At 41.2% G+C, this 26,252-nt stretch overlaps 1 protein-coding gene across 1 annotated transcript in view; it reads right to left on the minus strand.

Moving 5' to 3' along the window:
* LOC113253922 (collagen alpha-4(VI) chain-like) overlaps positions 1-23,784 on the minus strand; it is a 113,573-nt gene extending 89,789 nt beyond the window's left edge. The window contains exons 1-3 of the mRNA XM_057316023.1: positions 23,692-23,784; positions 12,796-12,884; positions 2,352-2,954 (exon numbers count right to left, since the gene is read on the minus strand). Coding sequence (XP_057172006.1) covers positions 2,352-2,954; positions 12,796-12,871 — 679 coding nt within the window. The 5' untranslated portion in view covers positions 12,872-12,884; positions 23,692-23,784. The remainder of the gene's footprint in view (positions 1-2,351; positions 2,955-12,795; positions 12,885-23,691) is intronic.
* Positions 23,785-26,252: the final 2,468 nt, after the last annotated feature.

The following is a 26,252-nucleotide window of genomic DNA, read 5'->3' on the forward strand; positions in this document are numbered from 1 at the left end:
CAAAATGCTTAGAACCAATGGGGCTGAATGGTGTACAGAAAGGAGAGCAGGGCCAGTTAGACTAGACTCTGTGGTCCTCAGACATCCTAAATGACAGTGCTCAGAGAAGTGACAATATTCCCTATGCTTTTCATTCCCTCACCTCCATTATCTTCTGAGGCTTCTGTCCTGTTCTACTGATATGTCCAGTCTTGGAACCCATTTGGACAATCCCTTGAATCTCGTAAAGAAGAAAACCCCTTCTATAAATGTAGCAGCATGCTGAGAAAGGGGCTGTCCTCTTTCCAATGGTAACAAACTTCATCTCTACAAGTGTGCCGGTACCAAGAGGTCAGAAAGCTAGAATATGTCCTGTATTCCATTAGACACATCATTGTAGCTCCACCACTTAGGAGCCCTATGACCTATTTATCACCCACCTTTCTGAGACTCGGTTTTCTTCTCTGCATCACTGAAACCTTTATACCAGCCCACCCACTCTCACAGAGTTGTTTTGAGGATAAAATAAGATACTCTACTGTAGCAGACATTATTTGTGCTCTGCCCAGGTCCTTTTGAATTCCTTTTTACCATTTCTGTACACTGTTCTTTGGAGGACTTCCCTTCAGCTCCTGGAACTGCTTCGCCTACAATATACGAAAGCCTAGCTGAAGCATAATTTGTATTCCTGAGTTCTCCTGTAGGATCAAGTTAAAACTACCCTCTGGAACTTTGGCCTGAGATTACATTCTTCCTTTCTTTCCTCTATCTCTCTGTCCTGCACCCCCAACATCCTTACCAAACCTTTGGGAGCTCTTCCATAAAAAAATAATGTATATCCAAATCCTTGCTTCAAGCTCTGCTTCTGGGGAACACAATCTATGACACTTGTCCTCTTAGAATGGATCTGGTCTTAACCTGGGATCAAATCCTAGCTCTACCACCCAGTTATGTTACCTTTAGCTTCAGGTTCCTCACTTGAAAAATGCAAATAATAATACCAGTTGCCTTACATACCTATGTAAAAGTAAATACTAATTTCCCTATGTATCATACACATCCCTATGGGTCTAACAAAGAATCGCCTTGTGTATGTATTTATCAGTCAGATGGGCAACGTAAACAAGTTTGGCAAACTATATAGTACCAAGAAAATGGTAGTTAGTATTATTAAGTATATAAAACCTTTTGGAAATGCTGAAGTGATACACAAAAGCAAGGTATATAATTTGGTTGTACAAATGCACTACTACCACCATACACCTGCAGCATCAAATGGGTGAAAAGTTTTAGCAGTCCTTCCAATTTACCTACCTTATGCCTCATGTAGAAATGCCAAAATAATGAGTAAGTGATAAAGGCTCTATCCTCTTATGCATTTTGATGAAAACCACTAGCAAGCTTCTCTTCCTCTGCTCAAACTTCTTTGCTTTCTCATAGAATTAAGTAATTACCTCATAAAGGATTTCTGCAAGTCTCTGCCCCATCACCACCAACAGAAGTACAAAGCTAATGACAATTACAACATCACAGATAATGACCATAATGCTATAACCTCTTATGGGCTGAGCACTGTGATAAGCACCTGACTTGCATAATTTATCTTTTTTTAAAGATTTTGTTTATTTATTTGACAGACAGAGAGGCAGCAAGAGAGGGAACAGAAGCAGGGGGGGTGGGAGAGGGAGAATGAGGCTTCCTGTCGAGCAGGGAGCCGGATGTGGCGTTCGATCCCAGAATGCTGGGATCATGACCTGAGCTGAAGGCAGATGCTTAACGACTGAGCCACCCAGGCGCCCCTGACTTGCATAATTTTATTTAATGATTTCAACAAAACTCTGAGGCAGGTACTACCATCCTAGGAAGAAAATTTAGATTCAAAGAGATAAAGTAACTTGTTCAAATTGACACAGTTCAAAAGTGAAGAAGTGGAATTGAACCCAGACCTTACTTTTCCTTAAATTCATCCTCATAACCAGTACTTTATACCAACACACTGGCAAGAAAATAAGCAAGCTTCCTGGAGGATCCACTGTCCCCTCTCTCCTCCTCTGCCCTTCACCCAGGCAACATGGATAAGTTCATCTAGGAATAACATCACTCTAGGAACAAATATTCTTCCTCCAAAAATGGACTCACGTTACATCTGCATATAGAACCCGCATATGGCCCACGAGTTGTATTTTAAAAGTTGTAAGCCTCTGGTCAATGATTGGAGAGGCGCACAGAGTACAGAGAGTTTAATGAGATTGTGATATTAAAATTCAACATACACACGTATGGAAAATAAGGACAGTGGGAGAGATGAAGATAAGAGATAAAGCCTGGAGCCCTGTGACTTCTAGATCAGAAACAGGAAGGGGAAAGTGTACCTGGAAAGACGTTGTCAACAGGTTGAGTCGCCTTTGCCAAAGTGTCACAGAGCTGTTTCCGCAGCTTCTGAGCATGACTGCCCAGATCGGAGAAGTTGGGAACAAAAGAGGCGAACTTCTCCTCCGGGCTGCTCGCAATCTCCTTGAGCTCCGCCAAAACTGCGTCTTTGACACCAACGGTGTAGAGTCGGACGCCCGCCCTCTTCAGGGCCTCGGCGGCGTCCTGCGCGCGGTCCTCCGCGGGGCTGCTGCTGATCACCACGGCCACCTGAGGCACGCCCTGGCCCGCCCGACTCCCCGCTGTTGCCTGGAAGTGCTCATCTAGAAGGAACTGCAGGGCCAGGCCCAACCTGCGGCCCCCAGGCCTAAACTGAATCCTTTGAATGTGTTCCAACACATCGCCTTTGCGGGGGTAGGTGGAAAGTAGGAACTTGGAATGGGGCGTGTCGCCGTACTGAGCCAGCCCCACGCGGATGGCGTCTTTGCTGACATTGAAGCTGTTTACCATGATGTGCAAGAAGTTCCGCACGCTGCGGGTGTGTTGGGGGTTGACGTTGGCGTCCACTAGAAACACGACATCTCCCACAGAAGCCTCCCTGCAGACTGGGGAAGAGAGTCAATTCAAGACAAAACAGCACAAAACTGACAGCTACTGCCTGTGACTCTATCTCCCCCCATTTGTTGCCTTCACAGCCCGCGGACTGGCCTGCACAGCTCTGGGACAAGAGCTAATATGCACGGCCTGAGCATATCGTCATCTTCCTTTGCTTCCTCATGGCCACCATCTATCCTTGTTCACCTGCCACTCTCTGTTTCATTCGAACAGACATCTGACCCCCTCAGTGAGATTCCCGACCATGGCCCTCCACCCGTCCCTTAAACTTAATAAAATACTTTCAACCAGTAGAGGATGCTGTTGGTGCCCCACCTAGATCTTTCTGGGCTGGCACACCTGTGCCCCAGCTGCTTCAAGTGCTACAGCTAACTGCTCCCCTCTGACACTTTGTCTAGGGACCTATCCGTAGCTGAAGGGAGCAGAGTAGTCACATCTGGAGACACCTGGAAAGTGACACCACCTGGGTGGCCAATGGTCGATCATCTGGGGTTACAAACACCTGGCCCCCTTGCCTTCACTGAAACAACTCATGGTGCCATTTATGTTCCAGCATCTTCCATGGCTCAGGTCAATGTTGGGTGTTACCTGAGGCTACATCCTTGCTTGGCTTCTTCACCCCCAGCCTATCTCACTTCTCTTTTTCCCTTACAAGTCTGTCCTGAAGAGTACTCCTTCACAATGACACGTTCACCAAATTCCTGTCCCAGGCTCTGCATCTCGAGAACCTGACCTAAGACATCTGCTTTCTAGGTTTGACCTCTGGCACTCCCTCGCTACCACCAGCCCCTGTTAGTTTTATCTCATGGCATTACCATAAGTGTGGCTCCCATTTTCCTTTGGCTCCCTGAACTCAAGCCTGCACTGCACAACTATTTCTCCCAAACCCAATTCCAGTCCCGGAAACCACAACCCCAACAGTGGCCAGAGCGAAGGGGGCTCCAGCTGGGCCCACCCTGGTCTCCAGCATGGAAGGGATCAGATGCCAGGTGGCTGCGGGATTTGAGCCAAGAGCCCGTCTTTCTGCTTCTCAGATTGCATCTCTCTACAATAAGGGTTTGACCAGATGACCTGGTCTCTTCCAACCCAAACACTGCATTTCTGTGACAAGAAGTAAATACACAGATTAAACATTGTGCTTGTGTAGACCAAAAAAGGGAAGAGGTGATTATGATCTCTCTGTTCGTCAGTAACCGGCATGACTTTTCCCCCACACTTCCCAATTTGATTGTCTGTGCTTATGGTAGGAGAGCCCATGAATCAGTGATGAGAGAGAGAAGAAAAAAAAGCAGAAACCAGCTGAAGAGGATGTTAGTTTCAAGTGGCTCAAAACCAGGGCATGATTATCCCACGCTGGTTAAATACATCTTGCATTTGGTCTTGTGCCAGAAAGGTTAAAATACTGGCTGGGGCTGGCCCTGCACTCACTCTCCCCTCTCCACTTTACTCTCTGCGGTCCAGGCTCCTTCGTCTGAGTTCTCACAGCTGCCATGTGGCGCCTACATGGCACCAAGTTTCTTTCCCTTTCTCTCTTTCTTTTTTTTCTGATTAATTCCCATAGAATCATGTTCTTTCATCTTGGTGTGTAATGTAACATTCATCAATGTGCTTATTCAACTAATGGCGATCTCCTCAACTAGACAGTGGTTTCCATGCAAACCGATATCATATCTTTTGTTTGTTTGTCCATCACTCAGGTGTCTAGGATAGAATAGTCACCCAAACAAATATTTAAGGAAGGAAATATTTGGGAAAGAGAGAAGGAGAGAGGGAGTGACAAAGGGAGAAGATATCATTAAAAAGAATGGAAATACTGAAAATTAATGAAACCAAATAAGGGAATCAGAACATTTTAGAGCTAGAAAGAATCCTATGGTATTATGTAATACAATACTATAGTCATTAGGTACATGACAAAGGGCTGGTGGGGGGGTTAAGAAAAGTAGCAATGTATGAAAATATAACACATCTTCATTCCAAGTGATTGAGCACTTGGAATGTAACTAGCACAAATGAGAAAATAAATTTAACATTTTACTGAATTTTAATTTAATTTAAATAGTCACATGTGACTGGTGGCCACTGTATTGAAAAATGCAAGTATAGAAGAATGAACCCAATTTGTCCATCTCACAGATAAGGGAAAGAACACCTAGAAAGGCAAAGTAACTCACATGAATCAGTTCAAACAGCCAGTATTAGAAACCAGGTCTCCTGAAATCCGGTTCATACTCTGGACTGCCATAAAGAAGATTAAATTAAAAGTCCTTATTATAGAGAGGAGTTAAAATGGCGGAGGAGTAGGGGACCCCTTTTTCAGCCAGTCCCCTGAGTCGAGTTGGTTGGGTACCAGACCAGCCTGAACATCCATGGAATCAGCCTGAGACGCAGGAAGATACATCTGGATCTCTACAAATGAACATCTCCAGCTCTGAATATTGGGGTACGAAGCAGGGAGCCATGAAACCGGGCACAGATATCGGAAGATAAACGGAAGGGGGAGGGAGCCGCCCTGTTCAGGCACCGGGAAGTGGTAGCCACCTGCACGGGGGAGAAGGCAGACTTGGGGACGGCACCCCCGAGAGAGCAGACTGAGACCGTGAGCCGGGAGCGCGTGCCACCAGACTGAAACGGAGCTCCAGTGCGCTCACTGGAACCAAACTGAGACCGGGAGCTCCGGAACGCGCGGGGGCAGCTGGCGGTGTTAGAAACACAAAGGACAGAGATGCGACGGCCCTGGAAGTGAGGGCTGGGACGTCAGGTGTGGGGCGCACATCCCAGGATGCTGCAGGGTTGAGCAGCACCAACAGAAACAGAGTTAAAGTGGCCAGAACATCAGTGGAGAACGGTCCGCAATCCCTCTGTTCTGAGACAGAGGCTGAGATTGGGCCACTGCTGCTCTGACTCTCAGAAGAGGCACAGCAAACCACCAGGGAAAGCCGCCAGAGAACAAAAGCCGGGAAAGACCGGCTCACAGTGTGCCCATGCCCATCCCCCCTGGCAAGGGACACAGAGACTCTACCCAAACAGGATTGCCTGAGTATCGGTGCGGCAGGCCCCTCCCCCAGAAGGCAGGCTGAAAAATCAAGAAGCCCACATCCTTAAGATCCCTATAAAACAAGTGCACACTGCCTGGGTCCCGGTCAATAATTTGGGCTCTGGACAACCCCGCAACCTCTCCTCATCAGAATGACGAGAAGGAGAAATCCCCCCCAGCAAAGAAAAGACAATGAGTCTGTGGCCTCTGCCACAGAACTAATGGATATGGATATAACCAAATTATCAGAAATGGAATTCAGAGTAACAATGGTCAACATGATGTGTAGACTTGAAAAAAGTATTAACGAAAATGTTAATGAGAATATAGAATCTCTAAGGGCGGAAATGAGAGCGAATCTGGCAGAAATTAAAAATTCTATGAGCCAAATGCAGTCAAAACTAGAGGCTCTGATGGCCAGGGTGAATGAGGCAGAAGAACGTATCAGTGAATTGGAGGATGGGTTAGTAGAAGAGAAAGCTAAAATAGAATCTGGGCTAAAAAAAATCCAATCTCAAGAATGTAGGTTACGGGAGATTACTGACTCAATGAAACGTTCCAATGTCAGAATCATCGGCATCCCCGAGGGGGTGGAGAAAAACAGAGGTCTAGAAGAGATATTTGAACAAATTGTAGCTGAAAACTTCCCTAATCTATCAAGGGAAACAAACATTCGTGTCCAAGAGGCAGAGAGGACCCCTCCCAAGCTCAACCATGACAAACCTACGCCACGTCACATCATAGTGCAATTCGCAAATATTAGATCCAAGGATACAGTATTGAAAGCAGCCAGGGCAAAGAAATTTCTCACGTACCAAGGCAAAGGTATCAGAATTACGTCAGACCTGTCTACACAGACCTGGAATGAGAGAAAGGGTTGGGGGGGGCATTTTTAAAGCTCTTTCAGAGAAAAACATGCAGCCAACGATCCTTTATCCAGCAAGGCTGTCATTCAGAATTGATGGAGAAATAAAGACCTTCCAGAATCACCAGTCATTGACCAATTTCATAACCACGAAACCAGCTCTACAGGAGATATTATGGGGGGTTCTATAAAAGTAAAAAGGCCCCAAGAGTGATACAGAACAGAAAGTCATAATCTATAGAAACAAAGACTTTACTGGCAACATGGCATCATTAAAATCATATCTCTCAATAATCAGTCTCAATGTAAATGGCCTAAATGCTCCCATAAAATGCCACAGGGTTGCAGATTGAATAAAAAGACATGACCCATCCATTTGCTGTCTACAAGAAACTCATTTTGAACCTAAAGATACATTCAGACTGAAAGTAAAGGGATGGAGTTCCATCTTTCATGCCAATGGACCTCAAAAGAAAGCTGGGGTAGCAATTCTCATATCAGACAGATTGGATTTTAAACTAAAGACTATAGTTAGAGACACAGAAGGGCACTATATTATTCTTAAAGGATGTATCCAACAAGTGGATATGACAATTATAAATATATATGCCCCCACCAGGGGAGCAGCAAGATACACAAGCCAACTCTTAACCAGAATAAAGAGACATATAGATAAAAATACATAAATAGTAGGGGACCTCAACACTCCACTATCAGCAATAGACAGATCACCTAAGCAAGAAATCAACAGAGAAACAAGAGCTTTGAATGCCATACTCGATGAGTTGGACCTCATAGATATATATAAAACACTACACCCCAAAACCAAAGAATACTCATTCTATTCTAAAGCCCATGGAACATTCTCAAAAATAGACCATGTTCTGGGTCACAAAACAGGTCTCAACTGATACCAGAAGACTGAAATTATTCCCTGCATGTTCTCAGACCACAACACTTTGAAATTGGAACTCAACCACAAGGAAAAATTTGGAATAAACTCAAACACTTGGAGACTAAGAACCATTCTGCTCAGGAATGATTTGATAAACCAGGAAATCAAAAATAAATTTAAACAATTTATGGAGACCAATCAGAATGAAAACACAATGGTCCAAAACCTATGAGATACTGTAAAAGCAGTCCTAAGGGGAAAATACATAGCCATCCAACCCTCACTCAAAAGAACAGAAAAATCTAAAATGCAGTTTTTATATTCTCACCTCAAGAAGCTGGAACAGCAACAGAGGGACAGGCCTAATCCATGCACAAGGAAGCAGTTGACCAAGATTAGAGCAGAAATCAATACATTAGAAACCAGGAGTACAGTAGAGCAGATCAACAGAACTAGAAGCTGGTTCTTTGAATGAATTAATAAAATTGACAGACCACTGGCAAGACTTATCCGAAAGAATAGAGAAAGGACCCAAATTAATAAAATTATGATTGAAAAAGGAGAGGTCACAACCAACACCAATGAAATTGGAAGGATTATTAGAAGCTTTTATCAACAGCTTTATGCCAATAAATTAAGCAATCTGGAAGAGATGGAGGACTTCCTGGAAACCTATAAACTACCAAGACTGAAACAGGAAGAAATTGATTTTTTAAACAGGCCAATTAATTATAAAGAGACTGAATCAGTGATAAACAACCTTCCAAAAAACAAAACTCCAGGCCCGGACGGTTTTCCTGGGGAATTCTACCAAACATTCAAAGAAGAAATAATACCTATTCTCCTAAAGCTATGTCAAAAAATAGAAACAGGGGCGCCTGGGTGGCACAGCGGTTAAGCGTCTGCCTTCAGCTCAGGGCGTGATCCTGGCGTTATGGGATCGAGCCCCACATCAGGCTCCTCCGCTATGAGCCTGCTTCTTCCTCTCCCACTCCCCCTGCTTGTGTTCCCTCTCTCGCTGGCTGTCTCTATCTCTGTTGAATAATTAATAAAATCTTAAAAAAAAAAAAAAAAGAAACAGAAGGAAAGCTACCAAACTCATTCTATGAGGCCAATATTACCTTGATCCCCAAACCAGGCAAAGACCCCATCAAAAAGGAGAATTACAGACCAATTTCCCTAGTGAATATGGATGCTAAAATCCTCAACGAGATCCTGGCTAATAGAATCCAACAGTACATTAAAAGGATTATCCAACATGACCAAGTGGGATTCATCCCTGGGATGCAAGGGTGGTTCAACATTCGCAAATCAATCAGTGTCATAGATTTTATCCAGAAAAAAAAATTCAATAATCATATGATTCTCTCAATTGATGCAGAAAAAGCATTTGACAAAATACAGCATCCTTTCCTGATTAAAACCCTTCAGAGTGTAGGGATAGAGGGTACATTCCTCAATCTCATAAAAACCATTTATGAAAAGCCTACAGCAAATATCATTCTCAATGGGGAAAAGCTGGAAGCCTTTCCCTTAAGATCAGGAGCACGACAAGGATGCCCACTCTCGCCACTATTATTCAACATAGTACTAGAAGTCCTTGCAACAGCAATCAGACAACAAAAAGGGATAAAAGGTATCCAAATCGGCAAAGAAGAAGTCAAACTGTCTCTCTCCGCAGATGACATGATACTCTATATGGAAAACCCAAAAGAATCCACTCCCAAACTATTAGAAGGTATAGAGCAATTCAGTAATGTGGCGGGATACAAAATCAATGCTCAGAAATCAGTTGCATTTCTATACACGAATAATGACACTGAAGAAAGAGAAATTAGGGAATCCATCCCATTTACAATAGCACCAAAAACCATACGTTACCTTGGAATTAACCAGAGACATAAAGGACCTATATTCTAGAAACTATAAATCACTCTTGAAAGACATTGAAGAAGACACAAAAAGATGGAAAAATATTCCATGCTCATGGATTGGAAGAATTAACATAGTTAAAATGTCCATGCTACCCAGAGCAATCTACACTTTCAATGCTATCCCGATCAAAATACCGATGACATTTTTCAAAGAACTAGAACAAATAGTCCTCAAATTTGTATGGAACCAGAAAAGGCCCCGAATCACCAAGGAACTGTTGAAAAGGAAAAACAAAGCTGGGGGCATCACAATGCCAGATTTCGAGCTGTACTACAGAGCTGTGATCACAAAGACAACATGGTACTGGCACAAAAACAGACGCATAGACCAATGGAACAGAATAGAGAACCCAGAAATGGACCCTCGGCTCTTTGGGCAACTAATATTTGATAAAGCAGGAAAAAACATCCGGTGGAAAACAGTCTCTTCAATAAATGCTGCTGGGAAAATTGGACAGCTACATGCAAAAGAATGAAACTTGACCACTCTCTCACACCATACACAAAGATAAACTCCAAATGGATGAAAGACCTCGATGTGAGACAGGAATCCATCAAAATCATAGAGGAAAACATAGGCAGCAACCTCTACAACATCGGCCAAAGCAACCTTTTTCATGACACATCTCCAAAGGCAAGAGAAACAAAAGATAAAATGAATTTGTGGGACTTCATCAAGATAAAAAGCTTCTGCACAGCCAAGGAAACAGTCAAAAAAACTAAGAGGAAGCCCACGGAATGGGAGAAGATATTTGCAAATGATACTACAGATAAAAGACTGGTATCCAAGATCTACAAAGAACTTCTCAAACTCAATTCACGAGAAACAAATAAACAAATCATAAAATGGGCAGAAGATATGAACACTTTTCCAATGATGACATACGAATGGCTAACAGACACATGAAAAAATGTTCAAAATCATTAGCCATCAGGGAAATTCAAATCAAAACCACACTGAGATACCACTTCATGCCAGTTAGAATGGCAAAAATTGACAAGTAAGAAACAACAATTGTTGGAGAGGATGTGGAGAAAGGGGATCCCTCCTACATTGTTGGTGGGAAAGCAAGTTGGTACAGCCACTCTGGAAAACAGTGTGGAGGTCCCTTAAAAAGTTAAAAATTGAGGTACCCTATGACCCCACCATTGCACTACTGGGTATTTACCCCAAAGATACAGACGTAGTAAAGAGAAGGGCCATATGCACCCCAATGTTCATAGCAACATTGTCCACAATAGCTAAATCATGGAAGGAACCGAGATGCCCTTCAACAGATGACTGGATTAAGAAGTTGTGGTCCATTTGGGGCGCCTGGGTGGCACAGCGGTTAAGCGTCTGCCTACGGCTCAGGGCGTGATCCCGGCGTTATGGGATCGAGTCCCACATCAGGCTCCTCCGTTATGAGCCTGCTTCTTCCTCTCCCACTCCCCCTGCTTGTGTTCCCTCTCTCGCTGGCTGTCTCTATCTCTGTCGAATAAATAAATAAAATCTTTAAAAAAAAAAAAAAAGTTGTGGTCCATATATACAATGGAATATTACTCAGCTATCAGAAAGAACGAGTTGTCAACATTTGCTGCAACATGGATGGCACTGGAGGAGATAATGCTAAGTGAAATAAGTCAAGCAGAGAAAGACAATTATCATATGTATTCTTTCATCTATGGAACATGAGAACTAGGAAGAATGGCAGGGGAAGAAAGGGAAAAAGAAAGGGGGGGTAATCAGAAGGGGGAATGAAGCATGAGAAACTATGGACTCTGAGAAACAAACTGAGGGCTTCAGAGGGGAGGGGGGTGGGGGAATGGGATAGGCCGGTGATGGGTAGTAAGGAGGGCACGTATCGCATGGTGCACTGGGTGTTATATGCAACTAATGAATCATCGAGCCTTACATCGGAAACCGGGGATGTACTGTATGGTGACTAACATAATATAATAAAAAATCATTAAAAAATAAAATTAAAAAAAATAAAATTAAAAAAAAAAAGTCCTTATTATAGAAAGGCAAAGTCCTTGTAGGAGTTTAGGCAGAGAAGGGCTGACGAAGGGTAGTGTGCTCCAGGGACACTAAATCACGTCTAGATTCCAGAGTCCCACTTCTCAGAGTTTGCCTAATCTCGGTCATAAAGCCAAGTGGAATCATGATTTTAGAAAAGACAGATCATAAATGAGTTCATGGACCTTTAAGCTCTGTTTCCCTTTGGCACTCCAGAATGCAATCCTGTTGAGAGAATTCAGTGAGTGCTCCAGGAATGGCTGACTGGTTTGTCCCCTTAACATCTCTTTTTAGAGACCACACAGACATGAAAGTGTTTCCCTGATCTTTCCGATCAGGAGAAAACTCACAGTTCTGTGGAACAGGTTTTCAGGCAAATAAGTATGGGTTCCATGATGTGCACCTTGAGCGATGTATTACATTTTCATACATTGTTATTTTTCTTAACCCCTCCACCAGCCCTTTGTCATTTTAGGTGTTTGAAACATGAAAAGACTGACTGTCACAGCTTCTGTTCACAAGAGCGGGGAGTCAGAGCTGGAGGGAAAATTTAGAGAGCTTCGTGGGGGTTTTTCTCCAACAAATAACAGTCTGTGTAATTATATATAAATATTTAAACCTCAATATTGCCTCAGTGGGGGTTCAGGCTACTCAATCTTCTCTTCATGAGACTTTCATCGAGAAAAGTCACAACAATCTGTTAAAACGACTACAAAAAAATTGCAGAGATGTCACTGGCATTTAGTGACGCTATCCATCTTGTGACAATAATTACCTCTCAGAACGGCTCTGCCAAAGGAGACCAAGCGAAATGCAGAGTCAAGAGAATAGACCGTGTTTACAAAAGCATTTGAGAGCCTGGTAACACATTCGGAAGTATAGCATTTTTTAATAGCTATTTTTTTGGCATTTGAGGTTAAGCTTTGAAAAAAATCAAGTGCACTCTGTTCACTAAAAGCCTCTAGATTCTAAGCTCTCCTGAAAAGAAGAATTTCCCTTCCGTTAATTATGAAGCTTCTGTACTATTTTCTTTTAAGATTGTCACTACCATAGGTCCATGGCAAGGTCATCATTTTTGGCTTAGAGAATCCTATGCATTACCAATTCTCTGTGACTTGATGAAGCCAAAACTAGCTGACAGAAAGATGAACTCCCAAAACACCTTCCAAGTCTCCATTCTGGATATGGACCTAGGGGAAAAAAAGAAACCTCATAATTAAAATTCTGTCTTCATACGTTTAAAATGAGATCATCACATCATTTGTTAATTATATCTCAAAAAGTTGATTTTTAGAAATATATTTAGACCCATGTCTTTTCCCAGACCAACAGAAACTTGATAAAAAATAAAATAAAATAAAATAAAATAAAATAAAATAAAATAAAATAAAATAAAATAAAGGGCTTGTTGCTACATTGTTTCAATTATGCAAGGAAGATGGTCTTGCTGACCCAACTCAGGAAGAGTTTTGTAAACACCCAGAGTGCATACCTCAGACTTCACTGTTTAAAGTTGTCCAGATATGACCATGAAAGGATAAAGCATATGGGGCATGGGGAGAATTTCTGTTTCACACACTGAATTCGTTTGGTGGAACATAAACATTTCTGGATGATTTTGCTTGTATTTTTATACAAGCATCGGATGACCTTATAAATATTTGTGGCATGCTGAAATATTCAAATATCTCAGGAGCACATCTGCCTGATAAAATCAGGATAGCCTGAAAATATTTTATGTGCTCCCAGAAGAAGCCAAATATCAGACTTCCCTCCCCTAAACTTGGATTCATTTCTGAAGGCCTCCATGAAAATTATCCAGTCCCAATTGCATTTCTGTTTCTTGACTGTAAAGAAGTCCATGTGTTTAAAAATAAGAAAACCACAGCCTTCACATTGCATGAGGTCTCAACTGGAACAGGGGGCACCTCATCTTTACCTTTGTAGCCAGCCGTCCTCAGCATCCTCAGGGGGTTAAAAATAAGGATTCTTAGTAGACTGCTTGAGTTTGGATCCCAGACCCACTATTTAATAGTTGATCTTGGGCAAGTTGCTTAACTGCCCTGTGCCTCAGTTTCTCCATTTATAAAACTGGAACAAGAATGGGATCTACCTCATAGTCTTGCAGTCAGGATTAAGTGAGCTCATTACCGTAAAACTCTTCACCTATGCCTGGTACATAGAAATCACTCTTAAAGTGCTTGTTAAATAAAATAAGTTTTCTTGGATACCCACAATGAAGTAAAGAAGCATTGCCTCTAATTTGAAACTCAGAATCCGTAGAGGTAGAGGAACACTAATACTAATACACTAACACTAATACTAATATTTATATTTTTTATTTAATTCACTTAATTTTTACTCTCAGTTGATTGCTACTTTGTAAGTTACTATGCTGGTATCTCCATGTTCCTCACCTCAAACCTGGGAAAGGCCAGCAGAGCAGACCTTACTCGCTCATCTTGTTGATGGAAATGAAGAAATCGGGCCGCAAAAGGTTAAGTAGCATACCACAGCTACAGGGCCATGGACTGCCAGTCTCTGTCCCATGGAACCCGACTCCTACAGCGCATGACAGGAACTCTACCACTTCAATGAAAACCCCCAAGTCCAGATTGTCACTCAACTCTCCAGACCCCAACTCATGTAAAATGAAGATCTGTGAGCAATTTACCATGGGGTGAAAATGTGAACTCAAGCCCTTAGTTCCTGTATCCACCAATTTGTCTTCAAAGAGCACAGTTTTATGTACAAAACGCTGTATTGGGTACTCCAGAGAATGGAATTACAAACCTTGCTTTTACATTTAGAGAACTGAACAATCTATTTGGGGGGAGAAACTTTACATACCAGAAACACTAAGAAATTCAGGAAACTTTAAATGCATCCTTTAAATGTATCAAAGAGTTTAGGCGAGTATCTCATCGTGTCTACATCATTTTGCTGTCTTGGGCCCTTTAAAGGGAACGTTGTATGGAAATCATATCACAACGCCCAGAAATCCCAGCTATCCAACAGTGGAGGCCCTCTTTCCAGAAAGTGGAAGTAGAACCATCCTGTTTCCCCAAGGACACATTTCTACTGTACATGCTTAATTTACTACTTAGAAATGACTCAAGGATGTGAGATAACCATTTTACTATTTTATGGTAACAGAAAATACTGGGAGAAGACTTGACCTCAAAAGAAGCCCGTGGGCCTTAATTCTGGTGTCAGCTTGACCATTTGCTTTGTGGACTTGAGCTAGCCAGTTCACCTTTTAAGGTCTATGTGATGACTTTCAAGGGCTTGGAACTGATTTGGGACACCTACTACATTGCCCACTATATTACAAACATTCTCCAGGGTATTGGTCCAAAAATTTTCCAATAAATAGATGTCATATAATTGGATTTCTCTGCTCCTCAGTTTCTACACCAACCTGCCGGTAATACCTCCTCAAAGAGGCATATAAGTAATTTGAGGGAAGATACTTTAAGACTGTAAATATCCTATTTCCCAATAAATTTTCATCTAATGGCAAATAAATGAATGCATGATCATAAAAAATAGACTATTTTAATGGATTAAGGACAGTATGAGAGTAAAGATCTTGAGAGTTTGAAAGTGCCAGGAAGAATGATCCAAAACAAATTCAGGTGTTATTATTATGATTATTATTAGTATTGTTTCAATAAAATACTATAATGCGACTTTTTAACTTTGGATTAATAAAGTTAGATGAAATAGAAAACCTTCAAGTAGGGTATCTACATTTTCATATTCTGTTATGTCCTAATTATTAGTACTAATACAACTAATCACAAGAAATGAGAAGTATTTTTAGTTAGTTATAAATAAAGTACCAGAGCTGTTTATGGAAATCAGTGGGAAAGCCAAAAGTTTATAAACATTTTACAGCTGTGCATATGGGTATTTACATTAATGAAAAGGAAAATGTCTATAGATTAAGGACTTAATACGTATATTGTATATGCTGTTCATGAGGATGTTTATATCTAATATAAGCTGCTGAAGAGGTTTTGCATTTAAACATGTAGGATTCATTGTACAGGCAAAAAGAAAAAAAAAATGAAGCCATTAAATGAAGTGCAATTAGCTAGGGCTAACATGGAATACTGATTCTTTCTGGAAATAATTCTAATGGGTGTAGGGTAGAAAGACACTTCTCTCAAAGTATGCTGAGAGAAATCAAATAGTTCAATAGTCAACTAGGACAATCTATTTTTTAAGACTGATTCATTCAATTTAAAAAATTACCATGGGGCGCCTGGGTGGCACAGCGGTTAGGCATCTGCCTTCAGCTCAGGGCGTGATCCTGGCGTTATGGGATCGAGCCCCACATCAGGCTCCTCCGCTATGAGCCTGCTTCTTCCTCTCCCACTCCCCCTGCTTGTGTTCCCTCTCTCGCTGGCTGTCTCTCTCTCTGTCAGATAATAAATAAAATCTTAAAAAAAAAAAATTACCTTGCAAGCTACCACCATAGTAATAATTGATTCAGGGAAGAATCATCAAATGAAGCTAAAACCATTGGGCAGAAGCATGTTGCAGAACAAGGTTTTACCACAATCTCAAAGTATCTCCTAACAAATTACTTATAAGTTACAAAGGGCAAAAAATTACCTTTACAAGGGAGAAACACGGTGGACACGATGCAACCAAAAATGGTAGGGTACACCAATATCACATTACTTCCTGATGTGATGCGTGAGAAAACTACATCAATTATATGGTAGTCCTCCTCCAATCCCATGACTTAAATCTAATAATGAGGAAACAATCATACAAACCAAAACTCAGAGACAGTCTAAAAACAACTGACCTGGGCTCCTCAAAAATACCAGTGTCATGAAAAACAAAGCAAAGGTGAGGAACCAACTGAAGTTAAGACAGTCTAAGGAGAAGTGGAAACTAAAGGCAACGAATGATCTTGGGTTGGAAAAAAAAATGGCTATAAAGGACGTAAAGGGAGACAATACATAAAAATTTAATATGGACTGAATGTTATATAATAATTCTGCATCCATGTTACATTTCCTGAGTTTGATCATTATGTTATAGTCATGGAAGAGAATGTCCTTGTTCTTAAGAAATATACATAATATGAGGCAGAGGGTCTTGAGGTCACCCACTTACTCTCAAAGGTTCATCAGAATTATAATAATTCATAGAGAGAAGGAAAAAGTATTGCAATACTCTTGCAACTTTTTTATTGAGTGTTTACTGTTGCCCAGATAATATGTCAGACACTAGAAATAAGATTAAAGAAATAGTTCTTCTCTTGAGAAGACTTGGAACTCTAGTGGAGAGAAAGAGATGGATAAATTGTAATATTGTGGGATGAGCAAAATAATATAGAAATCTGTACAAGGTTCTGAGGAACACAGTGGGTGAGCATTTCTCTTCACTTGGTGAAGGCTTCAAAGAGCAGATGACGCTGGAGTTGAGATTTAAAGGAGGAATAAAGATTTACAAGCGAGCAAGTGGAGAAAGGCAATTCCAGGTACGGAACAGTGCGTGCAAGGACTCAGAAGAGGTATTGGACCACGCCAAATAGAGCTCATCCAAGGCCTTGGGAGCTAAGGTTTTGGAGTGCAGGGACCCTGGGTAAGCCTTCTGGGAGCTCACACACCTGTACTGCATAAGCTCTGAGGGCATACATCTAATGGAGACCTTTGGTTTTCTGACATGCATGAACTCAGAAGGTGGGATAGAAGAGGGGACCTGAGTAGAGTTTCTCAGTCTTCAACCATTAACGACCTTCACCTCATTTAATTAAACCAGCTGTGCTTTATATAACAGTCTCCAAGTTTCCTGTTCTCCCTCCATTGACCCCTCAAAAATAAAATAAGAAGATGCCATTTCTGATACTCTATGCCAGTGGTTCTTAGATTGAACATTGTATCAGAATCACCAAGAGGACCTGTTAAAACCCAGTTTCCTGCACCCCCATCTCCAGAGTTTCTGATTGGTGAGAACTTGCATGTGGAGCAGATCCAAGGGACCACACTTTGAAAACCACTCTTCTATGCATTTAACATGTAGTGGTTCCCAACCAGACAGATGTCTGCTCCACTTACTTTCAACAGTATCTTCAGCTCCACGTGGAGAAAAGCAAGTGTCTATTATCAATTAAGTGGAGAAAGGGAAGAGGCAATCAATTAAAAATGTTTTCTTTATACATACCTGACTGAGAGGTAAGCAGAAGCTTCAAAGTATTTAGATGAAAAACCCAATGCAAATGTGCAAAATTAACTTAAACACATTTTTTTCAATTTGCTTTCTAATTATATTCTATTCCCTGAAATAATAAAGAGCTATGTTCTCTCTCTCTCTTTTTTTTCCAATTTTTTTTCTGGTCACTTAAACATGATTATTTGAAGCACTGTATTATTTGGCTTTCTTACAAGACAGGCTTGGAGTCTACCATATCTGGGCCACAGGAAGCTCTGGAAGGCAAACAGTTGGGGGACATAAACGGATTCTTCCATACACATCACGTTAGAATACACACGGCATGTTTAACAGTTAAGAAAAACGAAGGTTAGCCTCGACCTATTGCATAAACATTAGCATTTGCTTTCTGTGCCCATTCACAAATTATATGACTGCTTGGATATATACACAACTTTGTTGTAACATATTTGAGGGAGGCTGTGTCAAACATTTCAATGACAATTAATGTGTCATGAGCCTCAGAAAAAAAATAACAAGATGCAGAATCCTGGAGCATTCCTCCAGGGAGGGATAAGGATTGCAATGCCAGAGTTCATCAGGGCAGTGTGCGAAGCAGGAAATGGGTGCTGATGGCCATGACGCTCCCATCGGCTGTGGTCATATGAAGACTAGCACACAATTTGTGAGGTGTTGACAATTTTGGAACTGAATAGAATCTCAGCTCTTGGGCAGTTTTTAACTATCCTAGACCCTCTTCATATCCTGATTCACCTAGTTTCCCACTGTGCCTGGTTCATAAGTCACCTACTCCCTTTGCCTTATTGCATTGACATTGCTTAATCATTTATCTACCTTACTGGGCTCTGAACACACAGAGGGAGGAGCCATGATCCGAAAAATCTTTGCAGTGCTGCATACGTTGTTGAAACTAATAAATCTGAGGCACCTGGGTGACTCAGTCATCAAGCATCTGCCTTCGGCTCAGGGCGTGATCCCGGGGTCCTGAGATCGAGCCCCACATCAGGCTCCCTACTTCTTTGGGAGTCTGCTTCTTCCTCTCCCACTCCCCCTTCTTCTGTTCCCTCTCTCACTGGCTGTCTCTCTCTCTGTCAAATAAATAAATAAAATCTTTAAAAAAAAAAAAAGAAACTAATAAATCTTTCCCTTTTGTGATCATTATATATATAAATGTTTGAACTGCTGTGTGATTTAATCCAAGGGAAAAAGAATACTCAAACTCTTTCAAGTTATGTGTAGCTTATAAACTCCATCACCCCAGCTTTCATGAGCTTGGTTTTGCCACAGATGGGAATAACTACCCTATCTTTCTCAAGTGTTTCATTCAGGAAGAATGCCTACAATCCACTAAATAGATCAGGCCCCTCTAAAGACCTGGGGCAGGTCAGGACACTCTGTCACTCCCTACTTCCTATCGCCAAGAAGCATAGAAAGAGCAAGTCATGGTAGTAAATAAGGGCAAGATGGCCCCTGCAATTGTCTAGGGCATAATACACCCTGTCCGTTATTTCTTTTATGTCCTTTAAGAAAGTTGCTCCAGAATCTGGAAAGAAAATGTAGTGTGGAGCAGTAAAAATTGTGGAGAACTTGACTTTGAATTTTCTGGTTCAAGTGTCAACCTTGCCACATTCTTGTTATGTAGCTTCTTGGAAGTCTCTTGAATTCACTAAACCTCAGCTCCGTCAGCATAAAATAGAGGTAATGATACTGTGCCATCTCTACATGGCAGGGTTACTGTAAAGACAGCATATGCTGATGGGGTAGGAAAGACTTTGCAGAAAGCTATAAAACTTGAGAGGTTACCATTACCTTTGTCAAGCAAATCGTCTACAAAACATGATTCCGACAAATTTAATCCTTTCTCACTGATAGAACCAAACCTCAAAATTTTTTTTTATTCCAAGAGAAAAAAATGCATTGCTTAAATCAAAGAGCTTTGGCTACATTTCTGCTTCTGTCTAGGAAATAATCACACTATAATGAAAGTGAGATTTTGTGTAGGAACGGACATTTTACAGCAGTGAGAGAAAATTCCCTAAATCAGAGAAGCGGGGTACCAGGTGTGACAGCAAGCTGGCGGTAACCTGGATGAGATAAGCTCTTTGAAATCTTATGTTATGAAATCTTAGCTGTCTATGTTCTTTGGAATGAATCTTTCACTTTTGTCTGCAGGGCCTCAGCTTAAAAATAACTCAAGTGCCATTGAACTGTTCTTTGTATCTTTTTTGCATATCTTAATAGTGTACAATAAAATTTTTAAAGACAAACTGAAAAAATACCCACTAAATTCAGCAACACAAACCTATTAGGCCTCGGAAAGGTAATGATATTTCTTTACAGATTACAAGATGCGTTGACCAGGCTAAAAAAATCTTTCTGGCGTTTATAGAATTATAAGTCAGTGTGGTTTGCCAAGTCTACTCAGACTTTGATGATTCAGAACATGTCACTTATTCCTTCCCTCTACTTAGAAGGCTGCATACTACTCCTTGGCCCCAGTACACACGCACACGTGCACACACCCACACATATACACACACCTGATAGGCTCTATTCACCTTTCAAAACCCAGCTCACATGTCACCTTCTTAACCCAAGCCGGATGGCAAATCACTCCTGTTCTGTTCTTCCTCTGAAAGTTGTACATTTATTTCAAAGGATAACTGGGATTTATTAAGACTGTGTCTTTACCATTAATATATGCTCAGCACCTAGAACAGTTCCCTTCTCTGCTCTCCTTTTTTTTTTTTTTCCCTGTTTCCCTTCCTTCTTCCCTCCCTCTGTTCATTTCTCTCAGTTCCTGACAACTGCAACCTTCCCATAGCACAGACCAAAAAACCACGGAGTTACCACGAACTCTTCTCTCACACACACCCTACATCCAACCTGCCAGGAAATCATGCTGGATCAACGTTTAAAGCTGTTTACACAGAAACTGGTCCTCTCATCATTTCTACTGCAAACAGGCTGGTTCGAGCCACCATCATCTCTCTTGCTTGATTATTACAACAATCTCCATGGCTTTCCCTGCTTTGAACCTTTCTCTCTGAAGTCTATTCTCAACATATATCCAGTGAAATCCTTTTAATACCTAAGTCACTTCTGCTCAAAGCCCTTCAGTGGCTCCCTGTTTCATTCAGAGTGAAAAAACAAAATAGGCTACAAGGTCCTATGTAATCTGGGCCCCAGTTTTCTCTAACTCACCTCTCACCCTTGCACATTAGACCTTGATCGCTTTGGCCTACTGGCTATTCTTCAAATAAGCCAGTTATACTCCCTGTTTAGGGTCTTTGTACTTACTGTTTCCTTCATCTGAAATGCTCTTCTCCATATATCACCATATACTCACATATATCCCTATATAGCCACACACCTCTACACAAATCCACATATATCTACGTAAATCCACAAATATCCACATATATCCTATATGTCCGTCTATGTCTCCATATATCCACACACATCCCTATATGGTCCCATATATCATATATATCTCCATATCCACATGGCTGATTCCCTCGCTTCCCTCAAGTCTTTGCTCAAATGTCATCTCAGTAAGGTCCACCCCAGCCATTCTACTTAAAATTGCTACCCACCATTGTACTCCCAGGACACCCAACCCCATTTACCCCACTTACCCTCCTTCTTTTCTTATCACCTTCTAACATGCTATGTAATATTCATCATGGTTTTTATGAATGACCTGTTGTCATGCCCCACCTTCAACTACAAGTGCTACAAGGAATCTTGTTTTCCGTGATATATCCCCAGTGCCTGACACACAGTAGGTGCTCAGAAAAGACTTGTCGCATAAATTCATTTGTTCAGGAAAAAAAAAAAAAGATTTCCTGCTCTTAAGACAGGATGTTCTATACAAACAGTTAGAGACATTCTTGGGAAGACTGGTGCCCCCTAGGCCATTATTTTTTGGTAAATGGAGGACTCAGAGTCAACTGGGTTCACTTTTATATTTTAGTTTTATTTTTAATTCATGTGTATTAAAAAATATAATCAGAACAAACAGCATAAAACTAAATATTTGGCAAATTTGTAGAATAAGTCAAACCAGATCACAGGCATAGCATTAGAAGGGACCTGGTTTAAGGACTCTGAGAAACCTGAAATGGGGCCAGTCTACGACTACACCCACGCCCAAGGAGGCAGGGGAGAAATGCAGCCAGAGGTGAATCTTTTAAAACTCACAGCCATAAAAATTCACTTACCCAGTGAGTTGCTCAAACATAAGACATAAGATTAGGTTGGAATGTTTGGGCAAAACAATTTCTTATATGATCTTTTTAAAAAAGACTCCTGGTGCTTTTATTTCCAGCCAAAATATCATATAGAGAACATTCATTACTTCACTTCCCAGTGACTCTAACGTACCGTATTTGCTATTTCTGCAAAAATGTAGATGAAGCTTCATTACTCTTGGTCAGTGATGGAATAAATGCATCCACAGACTTTTCACAGCCCATTCCTATGAGTCAGAAACTACCAGACAGAATATATGTGATGGCAGACTACTTTCAAAGGCCTGTGGCATACACACTCAGGGGCTAAAATAAAACGGACCCTTCTGCAGTTGCGATGCCCTAAGAAATAGTTCTTAGCTTCTGTAGATCAATACAAAAGAGAACAAAAAGGTGCTAGAATTTTCTCCTGTAGTCCTGTGGAATAATTCCGTCAATATTTGATCCTTTCATCTCACTGCAGTCATCCTTAATAGCTGTCACCATTCCTATGTTTGTCCAGCGAATTTAAATGTATAAGTATCAACCCCAGTCATCAAAAAATTGCCCATTTAATCTGAACCTGATCAATTTTACATTAACTTTTCTTGAAGTTCTTTATAAAAATCACCATTTTCTTGAGCTCTAGTAAATGATATGCATGCTGATGTATTTAGGGAATTTACTGATGTTTATAATTTACTTTAAAATGCATTTAAAAATAAGATGGATTAACAGATGGTTAGAGGGATGGATATGTGAAAAAACAACTATATTAAAATGTTCATGGTGAATCTAAGTGGTAAGTATACGTTTATTCCCTGTGAATTCTGTAACTTTTGCTGTATGTTTGAAATTTTTCATTAAAATTTTAAATAATCACCTAACTTATTTCTTAAAATTGTGTATGGTAGTCAAATGGAAAGGAAAATGAGAGTTTAATTATATGAATCCTGGCAAACTGGTTGGAAGAAAACTCTATTTCTAACTCAAAATTGTCCCTGGGATTGTTGTGAGAGAGTCATTTTTACTTGAGTTTTATATCTGTACTAAAGCCTTGTTTATTCCCTGAGTCTTTAGTGTTTTCTTTCTTCCTTTGGCCTTAATTCTAACACTAATCTCCATGTTTAAACTCTCCCAAAGATCTGCATCAGTGAAATAATTCATGAGACATGCATGAGTCCCCATAAATTGGTTTCCCCTCTCCACACAGATGGTAAATTCTGGGCCCAGTCTTAAAATACTTCACATCTTCCTGCTCCACAAAAGTTCAGAGTTACAGATCTCCCTTCATCACACTTTAAGTCTTAAAGGTGACTCTTCCTCTGTAAATCTAACAGAGATACTCCGGGGCTTTTCCTCCACATCTTCATCCCTGTCTCATTTCCTCTCCACCTCTTTGCTATGCGAGGTCTCTCTCTATCACTTTCTCTTCTGTTGGCCTGTCTATGTGTCCCTGTCTCTCTCTGCCTGGGAGTGAAAGAGAAGCAGGGCATTTGCAAAAACACATGGAAACAAACTAGAGTTCCCACCTACCAAACTCTCCCTGGGAAAAGACATTTCCTCCTACCTGGCAAAACCTTTCGGACTTGTTCTTCTAATTCCTCCTTCTGGCCTTCATCCCTTAAGAAGCTGTTGAGCCTTGGGAATTCCCTAGAGTTCAGGAAGGCTCAAGGGTACAATGACACATCAGCTTTTCCAGTATTTAATCCTCTCCTGTGGGAAAGGAAGGGGGGTGAGGGGAGGAGCAAAAAACGGTGTTTATGGTGACTGATGCGTTGTTTTTTCTCATGCGTGCTTTAGAGCCATTAAATAAAAAGGGTCCTTCTGTAAACAATGGTCTCAAAAATGCATACAAAAACTTACAAAAAAATAGTAGTAATAATAATAATATAATAAAATAAATAAAACTAGCCTTTTTCCAATTTAATTAAAAATTCCTAGAATACAAATAAATCCTAATTATCCTTATTTTAATTATTTAGTCTCCACCTAAAGTCTCTAGACTGTAAGCCCTTGAAAGCAGGAACTGGGTATAATTCATCTTGGGGTCACTCATGTCCCCTGGATATCCCCCAGCCAAGGGTCTTGTATATACTAGGTCTCAAAATAGTAGGTATAAGGGACAGATGGATAGGTGTGTGGATGGGTGGATAACTTAATGACCTGGACGATGACCAACACTCTCCGCGTTGATAACAGTTACCAAGCAGGATAAAGCTCAAGTGTCTGTACTTATCTCGGATGTTCTAAACCAGCCACACCAACCAGATTGGAGATCCGGATGGAGCCAAAGGAAATACATAAGTATTTATATGTGTATATACATAAGTTAAACTAAGAATTAAGCAGCTATAACATGATACCTTACAACAAAGGTCATTTCCTTCTCACATAGTTCAGTCCAAGGTGGGTATTCCAGGTTAGCAAGCAGCTTTCCTCCACACGGTCATTCAGGGATCCAGGCTAATATTCAACATGTGGCATCTGAGGTTTCTGCAAGTATCCCCACAGTAGCCAGTGGGAAGGGTGAAAGAGCCAACCCTACAGACTTCCTCCTAAAAGAGTAAGGCAGAGGCTGCTCACATTCCTTCCACTCACATTCCACTGGTCGGAGCTTAGTGACACTGCCACATCCAGCAGCAGGTGCACTTGAGGGTTGAATTCCCACCAAGCAACCATGTGCCCTGCTCAACTCTGTTACCATAAAAGGAGAGGGAGAACGGAGGTGGAGGAGGGGGAGCTACCATCTCCATCACATTTTGTGTACACATGGTTCACCATTACTCAAAATCTGAAGACCCATAATTGGAATGGAGTGTTGTTTCATTTCTGGCATAAGTATTCAAGGAAATGGGGTCAAGTGCAGTTTCCCAAAATAAATTGTTAATAGGACAGTGTATCATTAACAGAGTTGAATTCAGGTTTCTCTGCATTTTTTCCAGAATTGTTAAATTTGACATAAAGCCTAGAGAGCCTCCTACACAGAGGATAACTTCTGAAATGATATGTTAGTTCACTCTTCATCAATTGTCCCTTAATTATCCCTGATGTGGGGATAACAGGAGCAGAGCTTTGCTCTACTGGAAATAGAATAATTTCATATATAGCTAAGAAGCTGTAAGTGCTCACAAAATATTCTTGATTCCCTGAGGGAAATAATCAAGCCATCATATGTAAAATTCTTCAGTAAAAACAGTGAAGTTCAGATATCCAATACCAACCAGCACTTTCAGTCTTTTGTTCCCTCCTGCTCAGGAAGTCATATTTTCCCCCTCCGACTCACTCACCTTACAGAATCCCCCTCTTCTGTCCCCCTTTCATTCCCTAAAGCAGTAGCTTAGACTCCAAGATAACTTTAGGCTCAAGATCTTAAACTCTCTAACACAGACCCTGGTTAAATAGCAAGGTCCTTATTTTTTCTGTTACTTCAGAGCATTCACCATTCTGTTCTGTTCTGGATCCTCTCCTTGATCTTCAAGCAGTATTCCTACTTCTCCTTGTCTGCTGTTCTCCCATAGGAGAGAAGCTTGCCATCTTCATTTGGGTTCCCCCAAAAGCAGACCCTGAAACAAGGACTTGGGTGTAGGCAATTTATTTGGAAAGCCATCCAAGGAAGGAAGACAGGGAATGTGGGAAGTTAGACCTGAAAGAATAAAAGCCAAAAAGCTTGCCTTAATGTGTATGTTACTGTGGTAGGCAGCTGAGGTTTAGTCTTGCTGGGAACCCTCCGAGAAACTCAGAATGGCCCTCAGAACCATCCCAGGGAGATAGAGTTGGTATTTAGTCACTGAATGCCAGCCCTCAGCAGTTGAGAACTGAAAGGGGGCAGATGTGAAATCCTTGTCACTTTCAAGCTGCCCTGTGAACAAGCTGAGTAAGCAAGCTCTCTTGGCAATTGAGAAAATTCTCAAGTGGAAGTCTACAGTGGGAAGCTATATATATGTTAAGAAACTGTCTACAGCTGCAGGAGAGCTCAGAGATGCACTGAGTGGATGTGGGGCGTGGCATCAACAGCATCTGCTACACGTGCCAACTTCTTCAACTTGAGGTTTCCTCACCTCAAAACTTCAGATTCTGCCTCCCCCTGACTATTCTCCCCATGAGTTGGACCAAATTCCTAAGCTCAGA

Source organism: Ursus arctos, unplaced genomic scaffold (assembly GCF_023065955.2).
Source record: "Ursus arctos isolate Adak ecotype North America unplaced genomic scaffold, UrsArc2.0 scaffold_20, whole genome shotgun sequence".
NCBI classification, from domain to species: Eukaryota; Metazoa; Chordata; class Mammalia; order Carnivora; family Ursidae; genus Ursus; species Ursus arctos.